At 44.3% G+C, this 21,383-nt stretch overlaps 1 protein-coding gene across 3 annotated transcripts in view; it reads left to right on the plus strand.

The window, feature by feature from the left end:
- The window catches only part of MDM2 (MDM2 proto-oncogene), a 62,367-nt gene extending 42,567 nt beyond the window's left edge, over window positions 1-19,800 (plus strand). For all 3 annotated transcript variants that reach the window (XM_077469119.1, XM_077469118.1, XM_077469117.1), the window contains exons 10-11: window positions 4,128-4,205; window positions 12,958-19,800. In XM_077469119.1, the coding sequence (XP_077325245.1) occupies window positions 4,128-4,205; window positions 12,958-13,521 (642 nt within the window). In that variant the 3' untranslated portion in view covers window positions 13,522-19,800. The remainder of the gene's footprint in view (window positions 1-4,127; window positions 4,206-12,957) is intronic.
- The last annotated feature ends 1,583 nt before the right edge of the window (window positions 19,801-21,383 follow it).

Genomic DNA, 21,383 nt, shown 5'->3' on the forward strand with positions numbered 1-21,383 from the left:
CTCTGCTCAGGGTCGCTGGACACTGGAGGAATCCAGGCTACCTATCAACATCTTGGAACTCCGGGCGATCACACTCTGTCTGGATCATTGGACGGATCAACTTCAGGGGCTCCCGATACGGATCCATTCGGCCAATGCCACGGCAGTGGCCTATGTCAACCACCAGGGAGGAACAAAGAGTGTTAGTGGGTCCGAAAGTAGCTGGCATTCTCTGGTGGGCATAGCGTTTTGTCCCGGCCACCTCCGCTGTCCACATTCTGTGAGTGGACAAGTGGCAATGGGATTACCTCAGTCGACAATTGTTGGTCCAAGGGGAGTGGTCCCTTCATCAGGAGGTATTTCAACAGATATGTCTGCATTAGGGCTCTCCAGAGTGGCATCCGATGGCATCCCAGGTCAACAGGAAGGTGCAGAGGTTTGTGGCCTTGTCTCGGGACCTTCTGGCAGGCGCCTCAGACGCTCTGGTGGCTCCGGGAGGCCAGTATTGTCTGATCTACACCTTTCCTCCTCTCAAGCTTCTGCCTCGGCTGTTATGTAGGATCGAGGCCAAAGGAGTTCCAGACATTCTATAGGTCCTGGCACTGGCCTCGTCGGTCCTGGTACGCCGACCTGGGGCACATGGTCGCACGTGCCCTCTGGCGGCTGCCTCCTCAGGGAGGATCTGCTATCCCAAGGGCTGATCTTCCACCCTGCAATCCTATTTTTTGGCCACAACCATAAACGCTACATTTGGAGAGAATTCAACAAGGCCTATGATGAAATGTACACTATTCCTACTGTGAAACACAGAGGTGGATCGCTGATGTTTTTGGGGATGTGTGAGCTGCAAAGGCACAGGAAATTTGGTCAAAATTGATGGCAAGATGAATGCAGTATTTTATCAAAATATCCTGAAGGAACATTTGCATTTATCAGCAAGGAAGCTGTGCATGGGACGTACTTGGGCATTCCAACATGGCTATGATCCAAAACACAAGGCCAAGTTGACCTGTCATTGGCTACAGCAGAATACAGTGAAGGTTCTGGAGTGGTCATCTTAGTCTCCTAACCTCAATATCATTGATCCACTCTGGGGAGATCTCAAACGTGTAGTTCATGCAAGACAGCCTAAGGCTCCTTTCACACTGAGGCGCTTTGCAGGCACTACAGCGCTAAAAAAAGCGCCTGCAAATTGCCCTGAATCAGCCGCTGCTGTCTAAGTGTGAAAGCCCTGAGGGCTTTCACACTGGAGCGGTGCGCTTGCAGCACGGTCAAAAAAGTCCTGCAAGCCGCATCTTTGTAGCAGTGTATTTCCTGCTCCTAATGCACCCCTTCCCATAGAATTCAATGGGGCAAACCCGCCTGCAAAGCGCCACTGCAGCGGCGCTTTGCGGGCAGTTTTAACCCTTTTTCGGCCGCTAGCGGGGCATAGCGCTGCTAAAACGACGGTAAAGCAACACTAAATATAGCACCGCTTTACCCCCAGCGCCCATAACGCCCCAGTGTGAAAATAGCTTTAGAATTTACAGGAACTGGAGGCTTTTTGCTAAGAGGAATGGGCAGCTTTACCATGTGAGAAGATAAAAAGCCTCATCCACAAATAAGCTGTCATTAATGTTAAAGGGGGCAATACACGGTAATAAGAACTGGGGTATGTAAACATTTGGCTAGTTTCTGTTGTCGTCATGATTTAAACTGATAATAAATGGCTTCAGCCAAACACTAACCATGAGTGAAAAAAGTTTTTGTGTTATCCATATTCTCTAAAAAATGGCCAAGAATTCATAAATTCTGCCAGGGTGTGTAAACTTATGAGCACAACTATACAGTACTGTGCAAAGGTTTTAGGCAGGTGTAAAGAAGTGCTGTAAAGTATGAATGCTTTCAAAAATATATACATTTTTACTGTTTATTTTTTATCAATTTACAAAATGCAAAGTGAGTGAACAGAAGAAAAATCTAAATCAAATCAATATTCGATGTGACTGCCCTTTGCCTTCAAACCAGCGGCATTTTACATGGGCAATCAGTTCAGGTCATTTTTTCTAACGGACCTGATCCAATGTTCCATGCATCCCTATTGAGCGTTGAGTGTAAATGGACTTGTGTCTGTTTACACTCGCCTACTTCCAATCCTCCGGGAAAAAAGGATGGGCATGGGCATTTATTGCCTTCCATCTAGATCAGATTGGAGGGCAGTCTGATGTAAACAAGCAGCCGGGTCATTTGCACCCAATCGCCCAAAGAGCAGAGTGGGCTGTGTCCGCCATGCATAAACTGAGCGGACATGGACATCTCATCTGCACGCTCTGATTTGTTCAGCAGTGGATCAATGGGCCGATCTCCTGCTGAGCAAAGCAGACTTGTGGAAAGAACTTGTACACTTGCACAAAGTCATGGATTTTGGAGGATTTAAGTCAGGTGTATGATTAAACAATTATACCAAGCAGAAGCTAATGTTTTATCAATTTCATATGTAGGTTGAAATAGTAATTAACTGAAACAGAAGCAGCTGTGTAGGAGGCTAAGAACTGGGTGAGGACCTGCCAAACTCTGTTACTAAGGTGAGGCTGTGGAAGACCGTTTCATGTCACATGTCATACACCGTGGCAAAACTGAGCACAGCGACAGGACACAAGATAGTTATACTGCATCAACAAGATCTTTCCCAGGCAAAGCTTTCGAAGCAAGATGTGGTGTTAAAGCTCTTTTGAAGAAGCCCAAAGAAACAGGCATTGTTGAAGACCGTAGACGCAGTGGTCGGCCAAGGAAAAATGCAGCAGGTGAAAGACACATCATGTTTACTTTCCTTCGACATTGAAAGAAGCCCAGCAATGCCATCAGCACAGAACTGGCGGAAAGCAGTGTGACCCAGTTACACCCATTTACTGTCCAGAGAAGTCTGACCGGAAGTGATATTCGTGAAAGAATTGCAAAAATCCATACAACTGACGTGGAAACACAAAAGTGAATCAACTATGCACAAAAACATAGGAACTGCTTCAAACTCACAATTCCCAATTTACATGTATCTGTAGAAATGGCTGTGAATGTTAGTGAATGCTGAGGAGAACTGTAAAAAGAGCACAACATGGATCTCCAGAACGGTTCCAAAGCTTTAATCTGCGATCACCTCATTACAGCAGATATTTTAAATATTTTATTTATTAAAATATTTAAAAAATTTCTGTTCTGTATCGCACTTTGTCTCGTGCCTGATGAAGGGGTCCTGCGTAGCTCCAAAACCTTGCTGTCTGCTGTAATGATGTTATTGCTGATTAAAGCTTTGCACCTGTTCTGAAGATCCATGATGTGCTGGTGACATTCTTTTGCTCTAACATAGGAACCTGGTTGCAGAAAATGTCAGCAGATTCTCTCGACTGAAAATTTTTAAATGTGAAATATTTGGCTGTAGCAATATTGGAACAAGAGACATTAATGGGTTAAGAACTATCTTCAGCATAAAGAACAAGGAGTCCTGGAAGTAATGGTTTGGCCCCCACAAAGCCCTGATCTTAACATCTAGTCTGTCTGGGATTACATGAAGAAACGAGAAGATCTGTGGATAGTTATCCAACATGTTTGGAACAACCTACCTGCCAAGTTCCTTCAGAAACTGTGTGCAAGTGTACCTAGAAGAATTGATGCTGTTTTGAAGGCAAAGGGTGGTCACACCTAATAATAATATTAATTTTGGATTTTTCTTCTGTTCATTTACACTTCGGTGGCCGGTGTACATCAAGCCACCAATGCAGGAAATAGAAAAGCAGAAATATTAACATACATTTGTGAAAGAGTAACACTAACTTACTCGTGTTTCTATAAGGTGTGATGTTGGAAAGGTGCTGTTTGGAAATAGTTCAATTATTTTCATGATGATTTACAACAGGGGTGGACAAGCTGTGGCCCTCCAGGCTGTGATGGACCTACATATCCCATGAGGCATTGCAAGACTGAAAGCTCCAGAGAAAGTGGCGTGATGGAACTTGTAGTTTCCCAACAGCTGGAGGGCCATGGTTTCCCCATCCATGTTTTGGAGTGTATATTTAAAATTTTAAAGGTCTACATTGTTTTTGTTTTGTTTTTTTCAGTGTCTACTGAAAGATCATTCCGTTTCTCTGTAATGACCTTCTGTTTTCTAAATCTAGGTATATCAAGTAACCATATACCAAGCAGAGGATAGTAATGTGGATTCTTTTGAAGATGATACTGAAATTTCAGAAGCTGTAAGTTGTGTGTTTTTTTTTTTTATTTTATTTATTTTTTATTTATTTTTTTGTTTTTTTATGGAGTAGACCAACATAAAAAATGTGTATTAGCTTTTTATCCTCATACATATTGCTAACATTTAGCAGCTGACTTTCATTCATAAAGCCCAGTAAAAGTCTATTGAGCCAAATGGGTCAATACTGGAACATTCCCTTTAAATTGTGTTTGTTAAAACTCTTTACACAAACGCACACATTAACACTTAGGCATCATGTTCACCAGGCTGCACTGGCAGCTCCTAAACTTGACTTTTAGGAGCTTTTGCCATTTTTTTTTTGCCAAGGCTCCTGAACTCAACTCCATAAAAGCCTATGTGTCCATGTACACATAGGCTCTTAGCAGAGTGTAGCAGCTGCTGTGTTTAGGTGAGCTTTAACCTCCCTCTCCTGAATGTGGAAGAATCGTGCTCCGGATCCGAATGTTTTCTCTTTCGTTCACTGACTGACACAGCTCCATTAATCTTGACCATAGGGTTGTCATGCCACCTTCAGGAGAGGACTAGGCAGAACATGTTATACATGTGAAAAACAGAACTTTACAGTTCTGCCTAGGGGGCGGTTCCTCCAGTAACATCCCCTCAGCCTGCCTCCTGCAGCTCAGTTTTTTCTGCCTAGTCAAGGAGATGGACCTAGGAACCCTGCGGGCCCATCAGTCCTGGCATTTTTTTGCAGAAGTTTGCCTTTTGCGCAAGATTTGAGATCCTGTGATCTACTATCAACAGCCGGCTGGGTGACAGGCTGGATACCCTTATCCTTGTAGTCTCCCCAGCTTGGCCATCGAGCGTGCGCAGACCATAGCTACATGCTGGGTCGGCCACAACATGCCCCTCAGGCTCCAGGTGAGCGCAACGTTCAGGATCACACATATGACCGGGCTACTGATGTCTGAGTCACAGCGTGCCGTGGCCAGCAGCCACCCCGTACTCTTCGGGAGTGGGTCTGTGATGGGATGTCCCCAGCTCGTCCGGATGGTAAGTACAGCTCTCCCTGCCTTGGCGTGGGGTTGAACAGCTGGGCATTTCCTGGGAGGTCAATTCGGGGGTCCTTCTCCTCCCTCTCTTCTCTCCCCCCCCCCGATCTGCTGCATGATGGGCTGCTGAGCGGTGTGTGTGCGCCTATAGCCAGGGGTTCCCCAGAGGGCTCTCACCTGGATGGGGGGGCTGCGCTGGGTGTCTGGAGGTCTGTATGTGCTGATCGCCATAGGGCTGTTCTGCCACCATTTTCTGTCTTTTTCACTGTTCTTCTCTGCGTACAGTTGTTTGTCAGCCATGTTTAGTGTGCCTCAGTGGAAAGCATGGTCAGGAACCATTGTACTGTAGTTCAGCAGCCATTTTCCCTGTGATTATGTCCTTTTATACTGGATGCCCGGCGGCCATTTTGTTGTAGCCCAGCACGGTTTTCATGCTCGGCATTGGTCCCTGAGGCTCAGAACAGCACCTTTTTTTACTCGGGACACCTGGGGGCTGACACAGGCACTAGTAGCTGAGCAGTGCAGAACTCCGTCAGGGTGGTGATTCCTGCGGTGGGGGGCTCCTTAGTCCGCAGCAGCTAGGAGAGTGGGACTGTGCACCTGTCCTAAGTCCCCAAGGGTGGCAGACAGGGTGGGTCAGCATGGCTTCAGAAACTGATGTTTCTTCCCCCCTAACTCCCTGCAATTGCAACCGGCTCGTCTGCAAACAGTGCAGTGCCTTTGGATGCTTTTTCGATGGTCCTGAAAACGTTTGTTGCCAGAGTGGAGGCGGTGTGCGGGCGCAAGGTGGTAGAAAGCGGCCCCTGCCCCCATCCTCCGGGGAGAGCTCTGACGCAGACTCTGGCCCAGCTGAGACTGGCGGCACCTGCTCTGTTGCTTCAAGTGACGCTGACCAGGACCAATCGGACAGTGAGGACGAGTCCACGTCCGGGTCCGCGCAAGAAGACCTCTAGTTGGAGCAGTTATCACAGCTGTGCGTGATGCCCTGAGGTTTCAGGTCCCGTAAGCCAGCCCATGCACCTAGTGTTTCCTGATCTGACTTATTGTGATAAGTTCATATACAGGAATGGGAGTGACCACAACTGACCTTTTCAGTCCCAAAAAGCATGGCGGTGCGTTACCCCTTTGGGGAGAGCCTTCTTAAATAATGGTCGGCTCCTCCGGTCGTGGACCCCCCAGTATCCAGGTTAAATAAAGTAACCCACGATCCTGGTACAGTTGGCTCCTGTGTTTAAGGACCCCACGGGCAGGAACCAAGGCAGTGGTCTGTTCCTTGTTTACAGTTGGGGGGTCAGCAATACGACCAGTACTGACCAGAGCACTTGTGTCATAGACACTTACTGAATGGGTAAAACTTTTGCGTCGCAAATTGGAGAAGCAGCAGGCTAATCCCGTCTGCGTGGAACTAGCAGACCAGTTAGTGCGCGGTCTTAAGTAGGTTTAGGACGTGGCTCTGGATAAGTTTCCTCTGCTATCCAGGGCTTCAGTGTCAGCAGTGGCGCGGAGGCGCCTGATTTGGTTGAAATGCTGGTTGGCGGACCAAGCATCTAAAAAAGCCTTGACGGATCTACCCTTCCTTGGTGAGCGGCTCTTTGGAGCCTCGTTGGATGACATTAAGAATGTCACAGGTGGGAAGAGTACCTTGCTCCCACAGGCTAGGAAGACTAAAGGGCCACGCCGCAGGCAAGGACTCATTTTCCACTCAAGAGTTTTTTTCACCTAACAAGCCTGCGAGCAAAGGTGCTACCGCATAAAGGTTTACTCCTGCCCGTCATACGGGGGGGTCGCCTTCGGAAGTTTGCAGCCCGGTGGGCCTCTCAGCTGTCTGACCAATGGGTCTGCGAAATTATTTCCTCTGGCTACAAGATAGAGTTCTTCTCTTGGCCACCAAACAGATTCTTCCCCTCCAGCATACCCTGACTCCCGACTCGCTAGAAGGCCCCATGGGGGCAGTATGGGACCTGCTAAGTCACAGGGTGATAGTGCCTGTTCCAGAGTCGGAAAGGTTCCAGGGGTTCTACTCTAATCTGTAGACCCCAAAAAGGAAGGGGTACGTCCAATCTTGGACCTAAAAGCCTCAATTGCTTTGTTATAGTACAGAAGTTCAGAATGGAATCAGTTCTCTCAGTAGTCGCACTCCATCAAGGGGACACCCTGGCGTCTTTGGACATCCAGGATGCGTACCTCCGCATACCTATATGCCTCAGGCATCAGAGGGTTCTGCGAATTGCAGTCTGGGAAGCCCACTACCAGTTTGTGGCTCTCCCTTTTTTGGCTTGGCTTCAGCACCCGAGTCTTTACTAAGGTATTGACTCCAATTTTGGCGTTGTTGAGACAACGCGGGATCGCAATTGTAAGTTACCTGGACGATCTCCTTCTGCGAGCTGCTTCCGCCTCAGAATTAAAGGAGGATGTGGCGATCACCAGGCAAACCCTGCAGGATTTTGGGTGGCTGTTGAACCTAAAAAAGATGGTGCTCATACCGATTCAGTGGTTGGAGTACCTAGGCTTACTGCTGGACTCCATGGAAGCGAGAGATTTTCTCCCTTCGGACAATATGCAGACTCTCAGAGCCGCAGTAAAACTATTGATGAACCGCAGGTGGTCATCGCGTTTCTGCATGCGAATTCTGGGCCTCATGGTGGCCTCCCACGGGGCAGTACCCTACGCACAGTTCCACACCAGAGTCTTGCAGAAGGAGATATTGACAAAATGGAACATATCTCCGTTATCCCTGGATCGGCAGATTCAGGTGAGCCAGTCAGTCAGGGACTCCCTGCACTGGTGGCTGAGGTCCATGTCACTTCGGTCCGGGAAGTCGTTCCTAACGCTACATTGGACTGTGAGCACAACAGACGCCAGCCTGACCGGCTGGGGTGGAGTACTGCGAGTACAGTCGACCCAGGGCCCCTGGTCGGGTGAGGAACCTAAGTTGCTGATCAATGTGCTCGAACTCCGAGCGATCAGGCTTTGCCTCTCCACATGGTCGATGAGACTACGAGGGTGTCTGATCAGGATCAGGTCAGACAACGCCACCAAGGAGGAACAAGAAGCTCGGCTGCAGCACGGGAGGTCGCTCACATCCTTCAGTGGATAGAGCGACAAGTACTGGCCTTGTCGGCCATTTACATCCCGGCAATAGAAAACTGGCAGGCAGACCTAAGTCGCCAAATGCTGGGCCCAGGGGAATGGGCGTTGCATCCGGAGATGTTCAGGCTACTGTGCCTGCGGTTGGGCACACCAGACGTGGATCTTCTGGCCTCCCGTCTCAATTGGAAGGGGCCGAGATTCATATTCAGGATAAGAGATCCTTGGGCAGACGCGTCAATCGCGCTGGTGGCTCCATGGGATCAGTACCGACTGATTTTCCTCCGCTAAACTACTACCATGTCTGCTCCGCAGAGTGGAGACTGAGGGAGTTCCAATAATACTGATTGCCCCTAATTGGCCTCGGCGTCCCTGTCGCGCCGACCTAGTATGCCTGGTTGCGAAAGCTCCCTGGCAACTGCCGTTGCGAGAGGACTTTCTGTGTTGAGGTCCGATTCTCCATCCTGTTTTAGGTTTAAGGTACCGAGGTCTATCGGACTCGGTGATTTCAACTATGTTGAAAGCACGGAAATCTTCTTCTCGGAAGATATACCATTGTACCTGGAAGGCATGCATCTCTATGTGTGAGGAGAAAAGATGGTGTCCGCGCACCTATTCCGTTTCCAAGATCCTGCTGTTTCTACAGTGAGGAATAGACCAGAAATTGGCTTTAAGCACCATTAGAGGACAAATATCAGCCTTGCCTGTCTTTTTTTCAGCGACCCCTGGCATCTCACTCTCTAGTGAGCACTTTTGTTCAGGGGGTCCGACATGTAGTTCCTCCGGTGCGTCCACTGTTACCCCCATGGGATCTGAACCTCGTGTTATCGGTGCTTTAGAAACCGCCCTTTGAGAACACTCGAGAAATTCCCTTGTTGACTCTTTCCCAGAAAGTGGTCTTTCTAGTGGCCATTACATCGGCCAGGAGGGTTTCGGAACTGGCGGCCTTGTCTTGCAAGTCGCCCTATCTGGTTATCCATAAGGACAAGGTTTTTTTTCGGCGTTCCACATCAATGAAGACATTGTGTTACCATCTCTGTGTCCTAAACCGACACATCCTAAAGAGGTGGCCCTTTATTCCCTGGACGTGGTCAGGGCTATAAGGGTATATTTGTCTGCCACGGCTCCCTTTCGAAAGTCAGATTCTCTGTTCTTTTCAGTAGCTGGTCCAAAAAAAAGGTATGGCGGTCTCGTCGACCACCATTTCCAGGTGGATTAGACAGATGTGGTACAGGCCTACGCCTTGAAGGGGCAGGTGCCTCCCTTTCCTGTCATGGCCCATTCCACCAGGGCAATTGGGGCCTCTTAGGCTTTCTGACATCGAGCGTCAGTCGCTCTGGAGTGTAAGGTGGCGACTTACTCGTCCATTCACACTTTTACCAAATTCTACAAAGTGGATGTAAGCGCATCGTCTGATGCCTGCTTTGGCCACAAGTTTTGCAGGCGGCCGTGTAATGTTGCAATTCTGCACTCCTTTTTCTGTTTAAAGAAAATACAGTTAGTTTGAGTATAATGCACTGTTGCATTGTCTGCAAGTTCTGATGCAGCTAGATAAGGGGGTGACTCCCTTGTTTGGTTGTGGGTGAAGTGTGTTTTTTTTTTTTTTTTAATGCTGTTTCCACCCCTCGTTATGACACTGCTTGGGGACGTCCCTATGGTCAAGATTAATGGAGCTGTGTCAGTCAGTGAACGAAAGAGAGTAGGATTTTTGTACCATAAAATCCTTTTCTCTGAAGTTCACTGACTGACACAGCACCCTCCCCTCCTATTGGTTTACATTATACTGCTTGTTGACGTACTGAGCTGCAGGAGGCAGGCTGAGGGGATGTTACTGGAGGGATGGCCCCCTGGGCGGAACTGTAAAGTTCTGTTTTTCACCTTTATAACATGTTCTGCCTAGTCCTCTCCTGAAGGTGGCGTAACAACCCTATGGTCAAGATTAATGGAGCTGTGTCATTCAGTGAACTTCAAAGAAAAGGATTTTATGGTGAGTACAAAAATCATATTTTTTCCCCCCAGCATCAGAGGGGGGTAAAAATATTACATGTTACACCCTAAATACACATGTAATATGTAACCTGCTCCAATAGGTGAACTTATCCTTCACTTTGATACTTAACCCTAAATCAGCCAAAGCTTTTAACACATTTTAAGCCATAATTTAACACTTAAAGCGGAGGTCCACCATAAAATGGACCTCCACTCATCGGAATCCCCCCCCCCTCCGGCGCCACAATCGGCACCTTTCAGGGGGGAGGGGGGTGCAGTTACCAGGTAACTGCACCCACTTCCGGGCTAGCGCTCTGCGGAACGAGCGTAGGTTACGCCTCCGTTCCGCAAGCGCCCGGCCCCTTCAGCAAGTGCCCCGCTGCCTGCTGGGAAACACACAGCTCCCAGAGGCAGCGGGGACCGTCCGGATTGCGCCGCGCGGCTCGCGCATGCGCAGTAGGGAACCGGGAAATGAAGCCGAAAGGCTCCATTTCCTGATTCCCATACCCAAGATGGCGGCGGGACCCGGCAGCCGAGCGAGCGATCGGCTTCGGGTGCCGACATCGCGGGCGCGCTGGACAGGTAAGTGTCACTATTTAAAAGTCAGCAGCTGCAGTATTTGTAGCTGCTGGCTTTTAAAAAAAAAAAAAAAAACGCGGAGTCCCGGTGGACTCCCGCTTTAAAGCGGTATTAAACCCAAAACCAAGCATTTAATCTTCTTTTTTTTATATATTTATTTATTTTAAGCTTCTTTTTTTTTTTTTTAATTTTTTTATTTTTTTTAGGGCGGTTACTGATTAAAATTTTCATGTTCGATTAATTGTTTTTTAATCGACTAATTTCATTTAATTATAACGCACATACAGATCCAACTACTTTTAGCTGATCTCCTTGCATTGCAACTCTGCATTAGTCAGTGGTAAATGTGGTATACACTATATACAATCTATACAATCACCCGACACTAATTAGATTCCACAATCCATGACTTAACTTCACATTTCACACAAATACTTTTTAAATTCAAACTGTAGCACTGACGTAAGTCATTTTTTTTTCCACAGTAGCGTGACAATTCCTCCATCTCCGGTCTAACTAATCAATCTGACCTCATGGCATGGACCCCTGTGTAAACAGGTGGTCATGCAAGCGGGTATCAAAAGGGTTAACACGGACCATAAATTTCTCTCACGTCTTATTAGATCTCAGCAAGGATGCCAGGTCATGGGTAGAAAGAAAAGTGCTTACCGCTTAAGTATAAGATTAAATTTTTGTGTTCAAACACAAACTACTCACATAAAGATGTTAAAAACCCACTATGTAAAGCCAACAATCATGTTGGTTCTGTAGGGCAGCAGTGGGTGACGTCATGCGTAGCTCCTCCCCCGTACACGTTACTTTCAATCAGAACTTCAACGTCACCGGACTCCTTCCCTCTTCCCTTCGTTAGCCGATGAAGGCACTTGGGGAAGGGGGGAGGAGTCCACTGATGTCGATGTCCGTGACGTCACCGGATCTCTGATGGAACTCCCTGAAGACCTGGAAGTCGGCAGAGAGGTGAGTACTGATCAAAAAAATGAATCGAGGAATTAATCTTTAATTTCCACAGCCCTACTTCTTTTCCTTTTTGTTTTCACCTGGTGATCTGCCCAGTAACACTCCTCCTGTATTAGAGTGATAAAGGAGCAACGGAGGTAAACTTTTTAAACCGTTACAGCAACAGTTTTTTTATTTTTTATTTTGGGACAAGGATTTACATATATAAAAGCTGCCCATTGTAAGCACCCCTGTCAGTGGTAAATGGTTTGTCTTTTCTCTGTAACTGATACATCTGCAAGAGAGCTTGTTCTTTTGAAAAACACCAGACTTAAATAGAATAGGCTAAAAATTCACACCTAAGAATTGATACACTGCAGTATAATAACCCTTTCAACCATCTAACTGTTACATCTGCAGGAAAGCTTGCATTGTTGAAAAAGGTGAAAATTAGGGAGCCTGAAATAGAAAATGATTGCAGCCATTACATCTAAAAATTGGTAAGCTGCAGTAAAATAAATGCTTGCTTTTGGATTTGACTTAAATTGATTGTAAGCCCTCACAAATACCCACTGAAGTGACTAGCCTCAGGTGATACACAAAAGAAACAAATCTTCCTACATATGTTGTACCCAATTATACACATTTAAAATAAATCTGGTTTTGATGGTGTCAGGGGACCTTAGAACGCTGGAGCATGGGGGAGAAGATGTTACAGGGACTGGTCTAGCAATGTGGAGGAATTGGGGTAGGTGGATCTTCTTTTTTTTTTTTTTTTGTTGGTCCCCTAGACCTTGAATTACAAGTACAGCCCCACTCACTACAAGGGATAATTTTGCAGTCAAATTTGATAAAACCCCACTGTGTTTTATGTGATCCCAGTCACACAGCATACCCAAAAAAAAAATGTTCTTACCTTTTTTAAGATGTTGAAAACACAAACTATTCTCTCCTGCTCTTGTCATAATGTTTTTAAACTATTTTCATTGTTCTTAAAAATATTTCTGCCACAAAATGAAAGACCCATTGTAACGATGTATGAAAATAAGGTGTTCTTTTTTTCTTTTTTTTAAATGAACTTTTTCTGGGGTGCTATGTGGTAAGTGTGTCTTGTACCTGTCATTGCAGGATTATTGGAAATGTTTTGAGTGTGAGGAGATGAATCCTCCTATCCCAAGATACTGTCACAGGTGTTGGTCTCTTCGCAAGGGCTGGCTTCCTGATGAGAATGAGAAAAAAACAAACTCCTTAAAGAGGAAAAATATGGAAGATTCTCTAGATGATGAGGGGTTTGATGTACCTGATGGCAAAAAGGCAAAATTGTCTGATTCACAAGAATTAAATCTAGAAAAGAAGGAAGATGAGGGCTTACAAAGTTCAGAATCCCAGGAGACAGAGGACTTTTCTCAGCCATCCACGTCGGGTAGCATGGCTTCTTGTAGTCAGGAGGAGCTCAGAGAGAATGAGCGGGAGCAATCTTATGAAGAAAGCTCAGAAAAGAGCCTGCCTTTGACCAGCATAGAACCTTGCGTCATTTGCCAGACAAGGCCAAAAAATGGATGCATTGTCCATGGTAGGACGGGACACCTCATGGCATGTTTTAGCTGTGCAAAAAAACTGAAGAAAAGGAACAAGCCTTGTCCTGTCTGCAGACAGCCCATCCAGATGATTGTATTAACCTACTTCAGCTAAAACTCAATCCTTAACTATTAAGCTTTAAAATGGAAAAAAAAAAAAAACCTAGATCATAAAACCTTTGTATCCAATAGTTATACATAATATATATATATATAGTATTTTTCCCTCAACAGGAGAATGGACTGTCAAACTGTAATAATTGTTGGGTTTATTTGCTTAATGAAGAATTCTAGTAAGCAGGTTTATTTATAAAAATGTACATAGTTTAAATCCTATAGTTTGTAAATTTATGCACAGGTCGGTGTATTTTTTTCATATCCATGATCTATTAATGATGTTTGCAATCCGGCGATGGGGGTGCGATAACAGGTGTGCCAGATGGTGACCACATTTACACTTGATGGACTGGGACATTGTAGTTCATTTCTAGGGTGATGCTGTGCTTCTAATTACACTATTGCTGTGATAAATGCTTCTAACCAGTTAAGAGAAGTAAGGGATTTTTTTCAGTATCATACTTACCTTGGTGGATGCAGCATCTGTCCGATGCTGCATTGTCCCCCAGCACCTCTACACTGAGAACCAAGCGATCGAACACCGTCGATGGCTCGGTTCTCACAGCTCCCTGAAGAGAGATCTTCTGACTGTCAATCAACAGCTCTCCGCTATGCTCCTCCTCGCACACTGGAGCACTGAGCTGTGGAGGGGGGTGCGGCCGTCTCAGGCTCTCGGCGGCTCACTGAGACGGGTGTCAGTCCACCTGGCGGATCCAGACTTCCGTTGTCACGATGAAGAGGTGCCTGGACTGATTTCTGTGACATCAGCAGAGCACGGACTTCAGTCCGCTCTCTGCTGAAAACGGGTCACAGGAGTGCAAAACGAATTGCCCTCCTGTGATCCATAGGAGAAGCCCAGCCAAACGAGCTTTGGTTGGACGTCTCCTTTAATACTGTATGCAGGTGCTTTCAGTCAATAGGTCAGGATTCCAACATTATACAATAGACAAAAAGGAGATACCACAAGATACATCTGTGAAGGTTCTCCTTATTAAAGTGGTTGTAAATCCATAGAAAAAAAAACCCCCTGCAAGATAAACGTATAATAAGCTAGTATGCACCGCATACTAGCTCATTATGAAATACTTATCTTAGATCAAAGCTGTTGCAGAGGTCCCCATACACTGCTGTGGCTGGCGACATGTCTCCCTGAGTTATTTCCAGGTTCACGGGCCCAAGTGTTGTGATTGGCCGGAGGTGCGATGATGTCACGTGCGTGGGAGCCGCCGGTCACAGCAGAAGACCTTTAGAAATGGCACGCATGCGCCAATGGCGTCGGCGCAAATGTATATGGTAACTATCTCTTAAACCCGTGCAGGTTTAAGAGATATTTACAGTACCTACAGGTAAGCTTTATTATGGCCTTACATGTAGGTACAAGTGGTGTAACAGGGTTTACAACCACTTTTAAAGTAATCTTAACCCCTTTCATACTGAAGCAGTGTGGGTGCCAGTGGTAAAACGGCGCTATCTTTAGCGACACTTTACCGTCGTTTTAGCAGCTAGTGGGGTGAAGCCCTTGGGCTTCCACACTGGAGTATGAGGAGCAGCTCTTTCAGGGCACGTTGCAGGCGCTATTTTTTAGCACTGTAGCACCTGCAAAGCACCCCAGTGTGAAAGGGAGGGGTCTTATAGCTAGGGGTAGTGGGTCACATTCAGGTAGACTTGTTCTGTAATCTTTGCTGTTTTGAGTTTGTCCAAGCTGCCTCTTGGAAAGGAAGAGATTTCTTGGATAAGATCCAAATTGCCCAAGGGCCCATTACACTTGTCTGTTTTAAAGCAGAAAAACTCTTGCATTTTGCTGCATGAAAATGCATGTCAGGTAGAAATCTCATTCTCTCATGTGTGACTGATTCATAACTATGCACTGAAGTTTAATATGAAAGACAAAGGAAAACTCTATGGGCCCATTTACATGTGTGCATAACTATGCACGCTGCATGCACACGGAACAGTGCAAATCCAGCCTTAAACATTACAGAAAAAGTCTATTTTAATATTTTACCACTACTAACTATACCACAAAGTGTCCATTCAGCGCTTCTGTGCTCTATGTTAAAGGCTCCAAAGGTGCTTATTGAAGCTTTGAAGTCAGGAGCCTTGAATTCAAAGATTTGGTAACCAAGTTGGAGCTTTCACAATGTGCACCTGACGTTTTGGAAAATTATAGCGAGGTGCACACTTTGCGTTATTGGATGCTACTGGGATATTGCAAAGCATGTTTTTCACCAAGTTATTTGTGTACAGTACACACAGAAGCCCCCCAAAGTACAACGTGAGAAAGAATGCAGGCATCTTGTGGTAGCTGCTAATGGCCAACTTTGTATATTTAATTAGCTTGTAATATAGATAGATTTGCTTTTATATTAAGCGTGTGTAAAGAAACGTGGTCACCATAGAAAAAGTGTCAGTGCTCCACCCCCATTTGGAATCCTCTTCTGATGGACCTTTTCTATTCAAAGGTCAGTGAAAGTCAATGTGGTGACCAGCTGGTAGCAAATGAAGTATGCAATGAACTATTTGGCTTGGTGCACAAACACTTACCAAATGGCACCTTGAATAGCATGACTACAGAACCGATAGGTTGTCAAATAGGTTAGCTAAAACAGCAGACATCAGAAGTACATTCTTTTCTGTAAAGTTGCTCACATGTAGAAGCTTTCATTCTCTGTTTTGTATATTGTGTAAAGCTATTTGCATGCAAAATGAATGGGCTGAAATCGCACTGCACAGAACTCAATGTGAATCGCAGATGAACACTATCCTGTGTGATTCACATGCAGTTCCTTGTGTGAATGGGCTCTATGGGCTTTGATGCCTGTGGTGGTTTATCTCCAGCAGGCAGGTTTAATTCTGCATCAGCCATAGTATGCAGGGGTAGGCAATCTCTGCCCTCCAGCTGTAGTGAAACTACAAGTCCCATGAGACATTGCAAGACCCTGACAATCACAGGTATGACTCCTAGAGGCAGAGGCATGATGGGATTTGTAGTTTCAAAACGGCTTGAGTGCCGAGGTTGCCTACCACTGGTATAATGTATCCTCTTACTATTTAATAGTCCATCCTGCTTCTCCACTAGTCTTTTTCAGGTGGAAAGCATGCAGTTTTTTGCACACAGACATTTTGAAGGACTGAACCCCTGAATACAAGTTACCTCTTGCAAGTGATATGTTATTCATAACTTGTTTGAGTAGTTGTCAAAACAATTAGCAATCCCCTTATATTTTAGTTTGTGAGCAAGCCTACAAAAATTCCAGGAGTTAGCTTGCCAGTGCGCCTTGAAGAATATGCTATTCTTTTGTAATGATGTTAATGGCAGTGCAGATTCCCTGCTGCATTACATGTTGCTAGCTCCTGGGTTGGCTGACTGGCTTTTGAAAGCTGCATGAATTTACTTTTAAAATCTACGCAATTTTATTTTCCTGTCTGAGATTTATCTGGCAGAAGTTGTAGCCATAAGGCCTTATATGTTGCGTACATTTTCTCCATAGGTGTGTAGAGAATTTTTACAGATCTCTTTGAGGTAGTGTATTTTATATGAAGAGTTTGTAATAAGATTAATGGATGGCATCTGTTCAGTTATCCTATTTGCTATGTGATGTATGTCTGCTGTGCAGAATTTTATTCTTGTGCCTTTAAATATTTTGAGCATCGGTTGTGAATGCAAAGATTTGTCCCGCAACCCAAACCACCCAGTAATACATGTAAGGTATTTAGTGTAGGATTAGTAAGAATTTTTTTTTTTTTTTTTTTGCAGATATTCATAATGATTGAGCTTTGCTTTAGTTTTTGTAAACTTTTATTTGTGAATTTACACACTGAGCATTGTTTAACCAAAATGGTACTACACACTTCATGTAAGGTGATAGATGACCATGGCCGCCTCTGTTTCATGTTGTGGGCAGTGCTGTCTGGCTAGATTGCCCTTGTAGAGTAATCGTTTTTTGTTGCAGGTGAATGAGTACCATCTTTGCTGACTAATTTTGGTGAAACATACAAGTTTAGAAACGATATTAATCTATATCTTGTTTGTTTATTAAAAATACGATTGGCTATATCAGTTTTCAAAGGCGAGGATATTTCCAGACCATTTTTGTGATTTTTACACACACCTGTTGCATTGCATAGCCAGAAGTGTGACCCATTCTTCACCAAACACTATAGCTTCTGTGTCACTTGTTTGCTTGTTATCAATTGAAAAGCATCCACCTATTGCTGAAAACCTCCCTATGCTCTCCCCTTTTGCAACCAGCATGGAAATATGTTAGACTGACAGTATTGTATAATGCAATGGAGCCTTTCACTTTCATGCTGATTACTGCAGTGAAGAGGATTGTGAGAAGACAACTTTGGGCAGATAGATATGACAGCTGTACTTTTCAATGTATTTCATATCTTTTTATTGGATATATAACTACCATAAATATTATTTTTTCTTTCTTTTTTGCTTAGCCTTTGGTAAATTCATTATTGAAATATTGCAATTAGTGTGCATGTAATTTAGTTTGTTTAGAATTTGTTGATGTGATTGCATATCTTTTATGTAGAGTTTCTCCCAAAAAAAAAAAACCCCAAGTGCTTTTTTACAAAACTGTAGCAAGAGTGTGTCATTGGTCCAAATGTGAATTCATATTGTCCAATAAGGCGAGTGTTGCCCATAGATGGAGAACTGTGGTCAGCAACTTTTCTCGTCTCATGCCTGTTTATATATAACTTAGTTTGTTTCTACTAAAATTACCAACTGTAATAAGATGCATAAAACGCAGGCTTAGACATATTCTGTTTCGAGGAAGAAGGCTGATGTTCCCCTAAAGCGGAGTTCTACCCGTTTTTTAGTTTTACTAAAAGTCAGCAGCTACAAAAAGTGTAGTTGCTGACTTTTAATAAACTGAAATCTGTCCCACGGTCCAGCGATGTGGCCGCCCAGAGCCTCACTCCTCTTTCCCTCCTCTCCTTGGCGCTAGCATGGCAACTGTGGGCACCAAGCAGTGACAGCTCACGGCCAGGTGCGCACTGCACGAGTCGCGCTGCGCTCTGTTGGCCAGCCAATCTTCTGGGACCTGTCTTGTGTCCCAGAAGATAGCTGGCAGGGAGGGCGAGAGGAGGGGTCACCTAGGCGGCCGAGAGGCGGAAGGAGGAAGTGGGACAGGAAGTCCCACTAAAAAGAGGGTACACACTCCCCGCTCCCCCCCCCCCTTCATACAAAAAAATGATATGCTAAATGTTTAATGTCAGGGGACGAGGAGTGCTTAAAGCGAAAGTTCAGCTTTTGGGTGGAACGCTGCTTTAAGTGAAATGTGCACTAATATTGACAACTGGCAGGAACGCCCAGCATTTACTTTATTTGGCTTGAGATTTGGGGGTCGATAAAGGCAATATAACCTGTTTGCTGGTGAATTGATGTTTGGCCAGACTTAATCATTTCCATACATCATAACGTTATCACTTTTATTTTAGAAGATTTATACAGCAAAAGGTTTAGTTTGTTGCAACTGTTAGCTTTGAATATTAAAATGTAGTTATTTATGCTGGATACAGTGGTCTGCTCACTAATGGATCTTTGGAAAGGCTAATTGGACTATAAGCACTTATGAATTTATTAAAAACAAGTAGTAAAAATTAACATGTAAGAGGGACTAAAAGTGATAGAATAATAAATTGTAGTAGATGTTCAGAAGTAATATTTCTTGGCGACATCATTCAGCGTGCACAGTGATTTGCTTGACATTGTCAGATTTTTTAATTTATTTTTTCTCTCTTTTGATTTTGGAAATGTCTATTAGAGTAAAATGTTTTGGACTTTTCTTAGTTTAATGTGCCATGATAATCCTGCTACATTTGACCATGATTGTGTTTTTTATTTTTTATTTTTTTGGATCGAAGTACATCACTATAATCTTGCTAAGTTTTGCCCATGATTACTCCTTAACTTATATTTAAACCCAAATGTGTCTAGGTATAATTTACACTTCATTAGGCTTTCATGCTGTGTGTTTTTTGTTAATGTTTTGCTATTTATTTCCATCTATGACTGATCAGCAGTAACAATGCATAGAGTAAATACAGAGAGTAAAACCAGTTGCTAATGGTTGTTTCTGTACTTTCTCCTCTTAGCACCTTCTTCAGTTGTTTGCACTGTGAAAAACATTTACAGTCCTAAGAGCTGATATGTACATTTAACCCTCTGTACAGAACATTCAACTAAAATGCACTGTATATAAACTATTGAAAATGTTACATTTTGTGAATTATTTAAGATTAAAACAATTAATTTTAATTGTTTTGCAGTGATGCAGGTTGTGTGTTTTGTGTTTTTTATTATTATTTTTTTTTTAATAACAGATACTGGGAGGTTTGAGTCAGATGTGCAATGCTTTGGGTTAATGCATTTACATTAAACTACTGGCACAAAATAGCTTGCAATAGCCTTTTCACACTGTTTATTAAAAGTGATTGAATTGATTTCCATAATCAGTATTTTTTGACTTGGTGGTTGTAAAGGCAGAAGGTGTTTTTTTTTTTCCTATCTTAATGCATTCAGTCAAAGTAAGACAGCCAATCAGGGGAGAGAGGGGGCAGGGCCAGGCCGGGGCGAATGGACAAATAGAGCTGTGACTCAGCTCAGGTGCCCCCATAGCAAGCTGCTTGCTCTGGGGGCACACTGAACAGCAGGGAGGAGGGGCTAGGATCACCGAAAAGAGGAGGATTCGGGCTGCTCTCTGCAAATCCACTGCAACAGAACAGGTAATTATAACACATTTGTTATTTTTATAGGGAAAAAAAACACGACTACAATCACTTTAAACCGCTCTTTCCTTAGACACTTTTTGGTAAATGCTTTGTCTTGCATTATACAAGGATGCTAGAATAAGTTGACAGAGCCCAATCACACCAGTGCTGTCCCAGGGGAGAAGGGGGGTTTAGCACATTTCCCCACTGTAGACATGAAGAAGGTTAGTAAATGTTAATAACTATATTTTAAATATTTTTTTTCCATTTTCTGTCACTTTTACCTCCTCAATACAGTGCACTTACACCCCCTTCCTGCCCAGGCCATTTTTCAGCTTTCAGTGCTGTCACACTTTGAATGACAATTGCACGGTCATGCAACACTGTAACCATGTGACATTTTTAACCATTTTCTTCACACAAATAGAGCTTTCTTTTGGTGGTATTTTTTTACGAAAATGTTAAAAAAAAAAAAAAAAAAAGTTTTTTTTCTTAGTTTCTGTCAGTAAATTTTGTAAATAAGTAATTCTCCTTCACTAATGGGCACTGATGAGGTGTAACTGATGAGGTACGAATATGCCGCACTGGTGGACACAGGCGGCACTAATGGGCACACATAGGCGGCAGTGATTGGCAGCATTGATAGGCAGCAGTGATGGCCAGCACTGACTGGCATTACTAATGGCCACTGATTGCTGGCAGTGGTGGGCACTCATTGGTGGCACTTAATTGTAATGAGGGCACTGATGATCAGTGCCCTGATTACATATGTAGTGGTATGTTGTCACTAGTTACTAACAGCCACCAAATCGCCCTGCTGCCCGACCTTCATATATCACTTCTGAGACAATGAACAGTCATTTGCTTTTGTTTTGTTTTTGTTTATTAGGGGGATTTAACTTGGTTGGGGAAATGGGTATATGGGATGCCCATAGATCAGATTACTTTGCCATCATATTAATAATTTAGAACTTCGATTGAGCCTTGAAGAAATGATGAACATGTATAAGATCTACAGTCTCTTCCCTGCATCATCATGCAGACCATTGCTCCTCCTCTGCGTAACTCCTGCAGACTATTGCTCCCAGGAATCCTTCCCTCCTGCACAAACGTATTCTGTAGCACATTGGG

This window comes from Lithobates pipiens, unplaced genomic scaffold (assembly GCF_037356315.1).
Source record: "Lithobates pipiens isolate NorthernLeopardFrog02 unplaced genomic scaffold, aLitPip1_a1.2 Scaffold_8, whole genome shotgun sequence".
In the NCBI taxonomy this organism is placed as follows: domain Eukaryota; kingdom Metazoa; phylum Chordata; class Amphibia; order Anura; family Ranidae; genus Lithobates; species Lithobates pipiens.